We start from the raw sequence: 12500 nt of genomic DNA on the forward strand, positions 1-12500 counted from the left end.
AAACACACACACACACACACACACACAAACAAACACACACACACATACACACAAACAAACACACACACACACACACACACGCACACACGCACACACACACACATACACACAAACAAACACACGCACACACACGCACACGCACACAAAGACAAAGAAAGGCTTCATTTGAAATACTGCACATTGCCATCACCTTAGCAAGACAATTGCTATCCATGATGACCACAATACTTGTTCTTGTTTTACCACTTTCACTCAGCCTAACTGGCCTGTGCATAGCAGGCGTGGAATGTGAGGGCGAGCATGAGTCCACGGCCTGAAAACTCAGACATACTGAGGCCATTAAGACTAGTCGGGTAAGTTAGGCAATTCAATGCACCCTCATGTACTTGGACATAGCAGGCTGAGTGAGTGACTCAGCCCGGATCTTCAGATAAGACTATGCATGTGAATACATTGCATCTGTGTCCCTGGGCCACTCGCTTAGTTTTGAACGGATTCGGAACAAAATAGGAGGTGTTTTCATGACCAGCAGTAGGGTGTTTGTTGTAAGGCATTTATTAAATAAGAACACTAACCAATTCAGAAAAGCCTGTTATTGTTTTAGGGGGCGACTTTGAATGTCCAACACAGGTCTGTGTTTACACATAGTGTCTTGTTGCAACTCGTTTTTTATCTCCACATTCAAGGGCTACGCATGCTAAATGTAAGATGATTCATCCGCATACCTTGGGGGACCTATCCGTTCAGGTACAGCGTCCAGTCGTGTCATAGCTGTAGAGTATAATAGTTTACTTATCTAAGTTTTCCACTCAATGGGCTGCTGTGCATAGTGTAGTAAGCCTGCCATTGAGAGGCATGTAAATACGTTTTGATAGTGATCAAACAGCGCCGTGGAAGCAACAAGTTCGGACAACCGACTGCGTTGCGTTGAAAGCAGTATTCTCCTGCATGACTAACGTGCTTCAGTCTTCTCAAACGTGTCTAGTAGTCCCCAAACTCACTAACGCGTTACGCTTAAAACGTACGGCGTACATACAAGTATGTCCATAAAATTGCAATCTACAAAACCAAGAGAGAACGATTTCCAAGTCTTTAAATGACAACATAGCGTTTCTATCGGTTACCAGTAGGTATAGTAAATGTGTGTCTCTTCCAAAGGAATCTATTTGGGGATAACAGGACTGGGTGTGTAACTTACGTGTTTTAACAATGTGAAATCTACGTAACAGTGTTTTAACTGGAAATAATTAGGAAATAATCTGTATGTTCATTGTCGTAAAGGGATCGATGAGTACATGCATCAAGGCTTTGTGCCTGAAACTTCGTTTGGGACTGTTACCCGAATTACCAAAGTTACGCTGATGACCAGCAGAAGGAGAAAGTTTTAAGTGGGTGGAGCTCTTTGCTATGAGTTAGGACCCTAACCAATGACAAGCGAGATGCAAAGGAAAACAAAGTATGCTATTGGACAAGAAATATCGGTTTCAAGGCTCCCCGCAAAGACGGACCATGAATCTGAATGAGGGGTGTCTTGAAACCGACAGCACATTATTGTCTGTGTGCCGTGATTTAGATCAAACCTCGTAGTGTGCAGAGTACGGGCAATACGCGAGGCAGCGCGGAGAACAACGGGATTTTGTAACATGAGGATAATTTTGTTATTTTTACAAACGTTTGCTGTATGTAGTACTCCACACTAGAAGTCATTGGTCTGAATCCGTTACGACTCAAGGACAGTAACTAAAAGAGAAACAGCTGCAAATATTCAGGACGTGGATAATCCTGTGGAAAACTTGAAGAGTTTTTTGTTGAACGGATTTCTGAGTGTTTGCTCTCAAAGATGATATTCTGTTAAAAGACTCTACTGTGAGATTGTTCTGCAGTTAATAACATTTGTATCGTTTGGTTGACTGTGAGACGCGACGCGAAAGAAGCCTGCACAGAGCATTCGTTTAATTTTCCAACCCGCAAATAGATTTCCCCTGAACGTCCATTTGAGTAACATGCGCGTGTGGAGACCACGAGCAGCCTTCCGCCGTGTTGCTTGAGAAGCGCAGCGCGAGGACAGCAGAAGAATTTTAATCTTATTTGATCAGAAAACGCCGGGGAAAGTTTTTCCCCTCTCAACATCTGAAAGACTCTTTTATCCACACTTGGATACGCGGGCAACTCGTTTTTCCAACCAAGTGAGAACTTGAAGTTTCGATTTTTTTTTAATTATCGAACATGGCGGTATCGAATGACTGGGTACAAGCGAGTGGACTAGTTGTTGCCCTGGTTTGCTTAATTGTGCAGCCGTGTTCCGGACAGTATCATGGAGAGAAGGGCATCTCCATTCCAGAGCACGGCTTTTGCCAGCCGATTTCCATACCACTGTGCACAGACATTGCTTACAACCAAACCATTATGCCGAATCTTTTGGGTCACACGAACCAGGAAGACGCCGGCCTCGAAGTGCACCAGTTTTACCCCCTGGTTAAAGTGCAGTGTTCCATGGACTTGAAATTTTTCTTGTGCTCCATGTACGCCCCGGTGTGCACCGTGCTGGAGCAGGCGATACCGCCGTGTCGCTCGCTGTGTGAGCGGGCCAGGCAGGGGTGCGAGGCGCTGATGAACAAATTTGGCTTCCAGTGGCCCGAACGGCTCCGCTGCGAGAATTTCCCCGTTCACGGAGCTGGCGAGATCTGTGTGGGACAGAACACCTCGGACACCGGGAGCCCTACATCCGACCCGACGCCTTTCAAGCCGGAATTAATCACACTGCCAACCTTCGTGCGCCCCGGCCACCAGTTCTCCTGCCCCCTCCAGCTCGAGGTGCCCCCATATCTGAATTACTACTTCATGGGAGTTAAAGACTGCGGGGCCCCGTGCGAGCCCACCAGACCCAATGGCCTTATGTACTTTCGGGAGGAGGAGGTTAAGTTCGGCCGGCTCTGGGTGGGTATTTGGTCTATTTTGTGCTGTGTGAGTACTCTTTTTACGGTGCTCACCTATCTAGTGGACATGAGGCGTTTCCGCTACCCCGAGAGGTGCATCATCTTCCTGTCTGGTTGCTACTTTATGGTGGCGGTGGCTTATGCTGCGGGATTCTTCCTCGAGGATAAAGTTGTGTGCATTGACAAATTTAACGACGACGGCTACAAAACCGTCGCCCAGGGCACCAAGAAGGAAGGGTGCACCATTCTTTTCATGATCCTGTATTTTTTCGGGATGGCGAGCTCCATTTGGTGGGTCCTCCTCTCGCTCACATGGTTCCTCTCAGCGGGCATGAAGTGGGGTCATGAGGCCATCGAGGCTAACTCTCAGTACTTCCACCTCGCAGCGTGGGCAGTGCCCGCGGTCAAGACCATCACCATCCTCGCCATGGGCCAGGTGGACGGAGACATCCTGACCGGCGTCTGCTACGTGGGCATCTACAACGTGGACTCTTTGCGCGGCTTCGTCCTCGCGCCCCTCTTCGTCTACCTCTTCATTGGCACGTCGTTCCTGCTTGCGGGCTTCGTGTCCCTGTTCCGCATCAGAACCATCATGAAACACGACGGCACGAAGACGGAAAAGTTGGAGAAACTGATGGTGCGCATTGGGGTGTTTAGCGTTCTGTACACCGTCCCGGCCACGATAGTAATCGCCTGCTACTTTTACGAACAGGCTTTCCGTCCCCAGTGGGAGAAAACCTGGAACATGCAGACGTGCAAGCGCTTCGCCGTGCCGTGCCCAGCACCCAACTTTGCGCCGATGACCCCGGACTTTACCGTTTTTATGATTAAGTACCTCATGACAATGATCGTGGGCATCACCTCCGGCTTCTGGATATGGTCCGGGAAAACGCTGCAGTCCTGGTGCCGATTCTACAAGAGACTCAGCAACAGCAACCAGGGAGAGACCACTGTATGAGCCGCAAGAGTAGTGTCTTCATTCAGGTTGTAACCTCTCGAGGTTCACTTCGTCTACAAAAATCAATCTCGGAGCCATCCACACACGGACCCCATACTCTAAACGGGGAAGTTGGGTCAGGACGATAGCAAAACGCGGCACACACACCGGAGAAGAATCAAACATGCAAACTAAGCTGATTTTGCTCATTCAAGTTTCATGTAGAGGAATGAAAGGCTATGGACACTTTAACGTGCCACGGTGTTTGGTTTTCTGTTATGTATTTTCTAAAACTTCTGACCACCAGGCCAGAAGAAACATTCATTGTTATTCAAATCTGTCTTAATTATTTGTTGTATAACGTTTATATTCTTTAAAAACAGGACGGTATATTTTGACTTTGTATCACGAAACAAGATTCACAGGGGTTGTCTGTAGTTTTATAAAATAAATAGACAATTGCATTTCATTTAGTTCTGCTAAGGGCATGACATGCGCACAGTCAGTTCAACAGTATGTGCGATCCTTGCCCAGAAAACAGAATGTTTGCCTTATACGTCTTTTTGTTTATTTGGCAAAAGTGTTCGAGTTTCGCAGCCACCTACCGACAATCATGCATACCTCTACAAACGGACATACTGCTCACGTGTGTCCAGAATCCAGATAGTATTATGCATGTGTACAGCTGTGAGATTATGCAAGCTACTTTTAAACAACATATTGTAAATACTCACATTTTCTCAAAGAATATATGTATTTATGAAAATAATCTTGCTGTTTTTTACTTGATTTTCAAAAATGCGGTAAGATACCATTTGTATATGTACAGTGTCACTGAATAAAACAATTAGATTTTTAAAACGCTTTTAAAGCTTTGTTTTGTCCAGTCGTCTGTCGCAGCTGAGATTTCCATTTGCTCGAGACCATATGTTAGCAATTCAGCGAGCTAAATTACACCAGGTTTGCGAAGCAAATGGAGCCGAGGCAGAGGTTACTGTAGGGCATTTGGCCTGATCAAGTCACATTTCTTTCCAAGTAATTAGCCACATCAATGATTAGCGTTATATATCTATAAAACTGACGCGTTTCATGACGCACGGACAGCAGTATTTGGATGCACTTGTGGCATCTGTTGTGTACGTTTTAGATCCAGTATCACCAATAGTCAACATATTCCAACGGCTGTTTGAGATCAGGCTGCATATTCAGTCAGTGTTTCCATCTCAAGGATTTGAAACATCGAGCAAGGCCTTGCATGGAAAGTTTGGCCCCGACTAAGCAAATCTGAGATTCAAAACAACTTTGATTCGGCGAGAAATGACCGTTTCTGGTGTGCGTAAGCAACATACCACATTTTAACACAGGTCGGTTTGAAAGACGCACATAATGAGAACATTCCACACAAGCCGTAAAGCCATTCTTTACTCAGAGGCTGGCGCTCCCGTGCAGTCTCCCGATCACGTAGATCTCAACACACTAGTGCCATCTAAAGGCGGTAAACTTACCATAGCCCATTCCAGGAGTCACAAACGGAACCTTTCCCGTCTCTACAAACTGAAAAGGGGCTTTAATATTTCCATAACTCTAAGATTAATGCTTGCTTTTTAGCCTACATAAACGCCAATTAGTGCAATGCGTTATTTTATTATGTCAGATGTCTTTTTGCTCAATCACTGCACATCAAACATCTCCATAATTTCTAGACTACTTTTCTGAAAAAGTTAAAAAAATAAAAAGTTGTGTCAGTCTAAGAGTGGTAGATTTGACCTGTGGATTCCATTCAGCTATGCCAACAGGTATGTGAGGGTGACATGAACGACCTCAATTCCTGTGAACCTCACGAAAGGTTCACTTCCTGTGCCTTGCCTCCTGTGCTGTAGCTGTAGCTGTAGCTCCAGAGCATTCCTCTGACTGACTGACTGCACCCCGAATCAGGGTTTATTAAAAACAGCTTACTCTCAATTACAGGGCAAACCCAGGGCAAGGAGGGCCTTCGCCGGACCTATGGCTTAAGGGTCTAACAGTACTAATTAATTTGGGTTTTACATTTTTGAATTAGTTGGAAACAAATATAAAGGCTATGTGCTCTTTATGAAGTGGAAAAAGCACTCTCAGCAGAATATATATGAGTATGTGATACCAGAAATTATTTTGTTGAGTTGGTAATTGTAATAATTAATGAGTATAATTGTTTGTAATTGTAAAAGTAATTGTTTTTATAAACGTTTTGTGACATCAAGAGCATATACGAATATATATAGCGGTTGTGTATTTACCTGGTCATATTTCAATGTAATAGTATTTCCCAAATTCCCCATTCTAAATCTATAGTGGTTAAAACATATTATCCACGTGTGAAACTCACGCTCAGCTGGAGATGGAAATCTTATTTGAGTAATTGTTGTGATTGTTCAAAACAAATCTACCAGTCTGGCACATCTATTCTAAAACGTGTCCAATGATATGCCTTCATTGTCACATGCATATACAGAAATACTGGTTAAAATGGTCTCAATCTACTTTGGCTCAGTTGCTTGCACTGCTTGCACTGCTGCCTCACAGCAAGAAGGTCACGGGTTTGATTCCCGCATGGGGCGCTGTTGGCTCTGGGGGGCAGGTCCTCCCCAGAGTGCACAGTGCTCAGGTGGGCTATCTCCCGGGCCTTTCTGTGTGGAGTTTGCATGTTCTCCCCGTGTTCACAAGGGGTTTCCTCCACTAAGAACCCCAACAGTAAAAACATGCAAAATAACAGAACTCATGTCCATCCCTGACCAAAGATGGACAGTTCACTTCACTTGGTCCCCGGGCGCTGCAAAGCTGCCCACTGCTCCTGGGGGGTCCTTGAGGAAGGACGGTCCAGGATGGGAAAAAGCAGAAAATAAATTCACCGCGACCTCAGGCCTGCGTGTGTGTGTGTCCTGTGTCCTGTGTCGCCTCCATATATGCACGTGTGTGTTCCAGTGTGTCGTGTGTGCCATTAAAAAAACCTGACAAAGGTCTTAATTATTATTATATATATTTACTCGGGGTGTAAACTTCTCTCATAACCAATACCCATGAACCATCACCAAAACCATTCTCTCATAACCAATACCCATGGACCTTCACCAAAACCATCAACATGCTGATCTGAGCTGCAGTCCACTGTCTACATATATCTGCATAAAGAGTGCCGTGTCACTGTCTACATATATCTGCATAAAGAGTGCCATGTCACTGTCTACATATATCTGCATAAAGAGTGCCATGTCACTGTCTACATATATCTGCATAAAGAGTGCCATGTCACTGTCTACATATACTGTATCAGCCATGTCACCTCTTCCTCATGCTAAGACTGTTTTTAATCACGTAAAGCTTTAGCTAAACTAGGACTACAGAGGACTAGGCCTAGCATACAGCGACCAGCCTCTCTCTCTCAAAGAAGCCCCCACACCGTAGACAGAACAGAACAGCCCTCACGCCCCACACAGTAGACAGGACAGAACAGAACCTCACGCCCCACACAGCAGACAGGACAGAACAGCCCTCATGCCCCCACACCGTAAGGTCAGCGTGTGTGACTCCAAACACTCATGGGAGTTAATTAGAGGAGTCTACTTGTCTGTCGCAGTGCCCCTGTGGAGTGTGTGTGTGTGTGTGTGTGTGTGTGTGTGTGTGTGTGTGTGTGTGTGTGTGTGTGTGTGTGTGTGTGTGTGTGTGTGTGTGTGTGTGTGTGTGTGTGTGTGTGTGTGTGTGAGTGTGTGTGAGTGTGAGTGTGTGTGTGTGTGTGTGTGTGTGTGTGTGTGTGTGTGTGTGTGTGTGTGTGTGTGTGTGTGGAGGCCAAATCCACTGCTTCCCCCTAAATCTCAATTGCAAACATACAGACACAGACATAGATGCAGACACACACACAACCCCCCCCCCCCCCACACACACACACACACACACACACACTCTCTTGGTACGTATGCACTGGCACAAAGTAGCAGTTGTTTGTCTTTCAGGATAGGTTTAGATGGCTTGGACTCCAGGCCTGTAAAGGGTGGGGTGAGAGGGGTTACTGTTGTTAGTGACTAGGGGGTAAACCTCTCAGAGGCAACCACGGCAACAAGAACACAGTGTGTTTGCTGAGGAGCTAAGCTGCGCCGTGGCAACAGTGGAACTGAGCAAACACAGAGTCCGGGCAGTGAAGGCTAGACTGGGAGAATGGCGGAGCTCTCCGACTCTGACCGGGACTGGTAGTTAATCGGTGGGTCTGCCTGAGGAGCACGGCTGTCGGGTTATGAGGAGGCACATCTAAATCAGATCGGAGTTACGGGATCACGCGGGGTAAGGGTGACCTGCTGGGTGACCGTTTGTTTAATGACACTTTTGAAACTTTTGTAAGACTGGTATGAAAAAGTTTTATTCTCAAGGTCTGTGGCTTGAACTGCCCAGATTAAGTGGGTGCCTCACACTTAATCCTGATAATTAGCAGTAATGATTAATAATCGCAATAAAAAATGGACTCCGCTGTTTAATTGCCAAGATTCTGCACCATTTGCCCTTATTTCTAGGATTGCTTTAGTTTACACGGATTAGTTTGACAGGTCTTTAAGAGTTATGAGGCCACAGGGTTATCTGCTTTACACATAAACTCGTAAAGACACACACACACACACCGTCAGAATAGCTAGAGAAGCACTGGCTTAAACACTCAGAGATAACCTTTTTAAAGTGTGCACATACTGTATATTGATAAAAACTCTTTCTATTTTTTAGGACTATGATTGTTGGCAGTTGTTATACAAGTGACCTTTGACCTTTATCACATCTTATCCTCAGACATCGAGGTCATGACTCAACACGCACTACAGAGCCGAAAGAGGAAGAGGATGTGACATCATTACTGAGACTTCTCGGAAAATCCCTGCCTAAACACAAATCATACAGAAAAGACTATACTGATACAGAAGACTTGTTATACTCTAATATATTCTAACTATATATATTCTAACAATGTTATACTCTAATATATTCTAACAATGTTACACTCTAATATATACTAACATGATTTTTTACTGAACATAAAAGGCCACAAAATAAGAAATGATAAAGATTCCATGAGAAAATTATCAAACAGAGACTAAACACAGAGACACTCAAACAGCAGACCCAAGACTGAACACTTAAGGGCTGTAGTAGATGGATAGTTCTGGCAATTCGATTGGCTGTTGAGCTCGCATATCAATAACCTTTTATCAGGATTAAGGACCTAACCTTTTATCAGGATTAAGGACCTAACCTTTTATCAGGATCTAGGACCAAACCTTTGTTCAGGATCAAGGACCTAACCTTTTATCAGGATCAAGGACCTAACCTTTTATCAGGATCAAGGACCTAACCTTTAGAGGGCCTGTGAGCATGAAGGAGCTGCCTCTGTCTCTGCTGAGTCGGGGCTGTGGCCAGCTGGTGCCCCTCACAGAGGGCGGCCATGATGGAAGACTGGAGGTCTGTTTCGAACCTGAGGTATTTGCAGTTAAGACGCTTCGAATGACATGTACAGTATTTAGAGCGAGCTCTGGAAGTAAATGATATTTGCTGTGGCGGCTTGGGGTTCTCAATGTCTGCATATTTGACTCAGTCTCGGTCTCGGTCTCTTCTTTGATTACTGAGGACTTTGTATCATGTTATGAATGGGTAAAGATGGTAAAGTACTGATTCTTAGTTTCGCCTCTGCCGTCAAAAAGATCGATAGACAAAGATGAACTGTTATAAATCGAAAAGTTGTTAATTAATCAACCGTTTCTATTTCTGTAGCGGTGATCAGATTTCAGATTTCGGAGTACATTTTGAAATTAATACTAAGTAGAAATAAGGGGGGCGGAATTAGGAAAGGGACGGATATAGGGGAGAGTTCTACCTATATATGGTGGAGTGTTTGATATGTGCTACCACCTATGGAACTCTTTCACTGTACATGGCAATGCATATGACCAATAATGCATTATTCTTGTAAGCTTATCTGTATGTTTCATATCTTATCCTATTTTTTTAGCTATTTGTAATAATTTTTTTAGCTATTTGTATTATTGTTGTGTTATATGTTGCCGTACCAACAGGGGCAGTGCTCAAAATCTCGTTGTATGCAAATACAATGACAATAAAGGCTTTTCTATTCCATTCTATTTCTCCCTGCTGACCCCTATGCCCTCAGTGTTCATATCTCTCTGCTGACCCTTGACCCCTATGCCCTCAGTGTTCATATGTCTCTGCTGACCCCCATGCCCTCAGTGTTCATATGTCTCTGCTGACCCTTGACCCCCATGCCATCAGTGTTCATATCTCTCTGCTGACCCTTGACCCCTATGCCCTCAGTGTTCATATCTCTCTGCTGACCCCCATGCCATCAGTGTTCATTTATCTCTGCTGACCCTTGACCCCCACGCCCTCAGTGTTCATATCTCTCTGCTGACCCTTGACCCCCACGCCCTCAGTGTTCATATCTCTCTGCTGACCCTTGACCCCTATGCCCTCAGTGTTCATATCTCTCTGCTGACCCTTGACCCCCACGCCCTCAGTGTTCATATCTCTCTGCTGACCCCCAGGACTTTTTCTCCTGGAGGGCCCAGCCCCTGCTGCTGCACCTGTCGCGCAGTGGACGTCTCCTGGGAGGGGTGGGGGACCCTACGCCCCCCAAAACCTACAGCACCAGGAAGGGCCACCTCATCTTGTACTCCGAGGACCTGGTTTCAAGCTCCAGCCAATCAGTGGCCAACAGGAAGGGGCGAGGCTCCAAACAGGAAGCTGAGGTGCAGCTGCATACACTGAGAGACCTGACTGGAGCCATTTTGTCTTACAGGAGCAAGCAGGTAAGGTCTACCATAGACATATGACATGTACATACAGTATGAGGTCTACAATAGCACTGAGGGTCTACCATAGACATATGACATCTATATACAGTATGAGGTCTACAATAGCACTGAGGGTCTACCATAGACATATGACATGTATATACAGTATGTCTATGAAGTCTACAATAGCACTGAGGGTCTACCATAGACATATGACATGTATATACAGTATGAGGTTTACAATAGCACTGAGGGTCTACCATTGACATACGACATGTATATACAGTATGTCTATGAGGTCTACAATAGCACTGAGGATCTACCATAGACATATGACATACAGTATGAGGTCTACAATAGCACTGAGGATCTACCATAGACATATGACATGTATATATAGTATGTCTATGAAGTCTACAATAGCACTGAGGGTCTACCATAGACATATGACATGTACATACAGTATGAGGTCTACAATAGCACTGAGGGTCTACCATAGACATATGACATGTATATACAGTATGTCTATGAGGTCTACAAAGGCACTGAGAGGGTGTCCATTATTTCGTCTCAAGATTGCTGTGTTCCCATGGTGCATTGTGCACACCTTACATCACTCATTCTGTTCATTTCTGGATAAACTAAAGGAGCTGTGCCAAATACAAACACACAAAAAGAAAATGAAAAGCCTGTGGTTCGGAGATGCAGACGCAACATGCTAAAACAAATACCTGTAGATCTGAAGTGCAACACAGAAAACCAAGCTGCAGGTTTTTATTTTTGGATGAGGATAAAAAAAGGTTTAGCTTACCAAAAAACTGAAAAGTAAAGTTAATTAAAAGTAATGGGTTAACAACTTTGCTTTACTGTAGCAATCAAAGTAAATAATTATTAATAAGTTATCTCAAACAAAATTCCACTATTTCGATTCCCCCTGAGTTCATTTTCAGTGTCGTTGGTCGGGGGTTCATCCTTCAGCAAGATAATGGCACCAAAACACACCTCCGGGCTACATCAGAGCTGCTTAGAAGAAAAGAACAAGACGGTGGGCTTGAGATTATGGGATGGCCAGCACAGAAGAACAAGACGGTGGGCTTGAGATTATGGGATGGCCTGCACAGAAGAACAAGATGGTGGGCTTGAGATTATGGGATGGCCTGCACAGTTTCCAGACTTAAACCCCATCGAGCTGGTTTGGAATGAGGTGGACAGAAGGGTGATAGCAAAGCAACCAACAAGTGCAACACATTATAATATAAATAATATTTGATTTCCATTGTAGAAAGAATACCACGAGTCTGTTCAGCTGCCATATCTGCAGAAGGTGACGACTTTGATGTGTCAGAAATTGAGATTGTATTAAACAGAACCCTTCCATGATTTTTTAAATATTTTTTAATCTCCAATAGTTTTTTTAGTTATTGTTGTTGTTCTGTGCTTTAATGGCAGAGAACACTGAGACATGAAACTGCATAAATGTCAATGAAAACCGGAAAACTTTTGACCAGTAGCGTAGGTAGTCGCTGTTGCGAGTAGAGCAGGCCACAGAGTCCCTGGAGCCCCCCACAGCTCACGGCCTAATTGGGTATTATGGACTCTGGAGATGGCCTTTAGAGCTGGAGTTGCCTATAGAGCTGGAGATGGCCTTTAGACTCTGGAGATGGTCTTTAGAGCTGGAGATTGCCTATGGAGCTGGAGAATGCCTTTAGAGCTGGAGAATGCCTTTAGACTCTGGAGATGGTCTTTAGAGCTGGAGAATGTCTTTAGAGCTGGAGAATGCCTTTAGAGCTGAAGATTGCCTATGGAGCT

The 12500-nt window shown here is 44.7% G+C and overlaps 2 protein-coding genes across 2 annotated transcripts in view; both read left to right on the forward strand.

Annotated features, from left to right (window-relative positions):
• The first annotated feature begins 1521 nt into the window (after positions 1–1521).
• Positions 1522–4744, forward strand: LOC105895434 (frizzled-7-like). The gene has a single exon (XM_012822068.2). It carries the CDS (start codon positions 2227–2229, stop codon positions 3892–3894), a length of 1668 nt encoding a protein of 555 aa, XP_012677522.1. The 5' UTR covers positions 1522–2226; the 3' UTR covers positions 3895–4744.
• Positions 4745–9235: 4491 nt separating this feature from the next.
• Positions 9236–12500, forward strand: part of LOC122133424 — a 13322-nt gene continuing 10057 nt past the window's right edge. Inside the window, exons 1-2 of the mRNA XM_042709630.1 lie at positions 9236–9363; positions 10443–10706. Coding sequence (XP_042565564.1) covers positions 9259–9363; positions 10443–10706 — 369 coding nt within the window. The 5' untranslated portion in view covers positions 9236–9258. The remainder of the gene's footprint in view (positions 9364–10442; positions 10707–12500) is intronic.

This window comes from Clupea harengus, chromosome 2 (genome assembly GCF_900700415.2).
Source record: "Clupea harengus chromosome 2, Ch_v2.0.2, whole genome shotgun sequence".
In the NCBI taxonomy this organism is placed as follows: Eukaryota; Metazoa; Chordata; class Actinopteri; order Clupeiformes; family Clupeidae; genus Clupea; species Clupea harengus.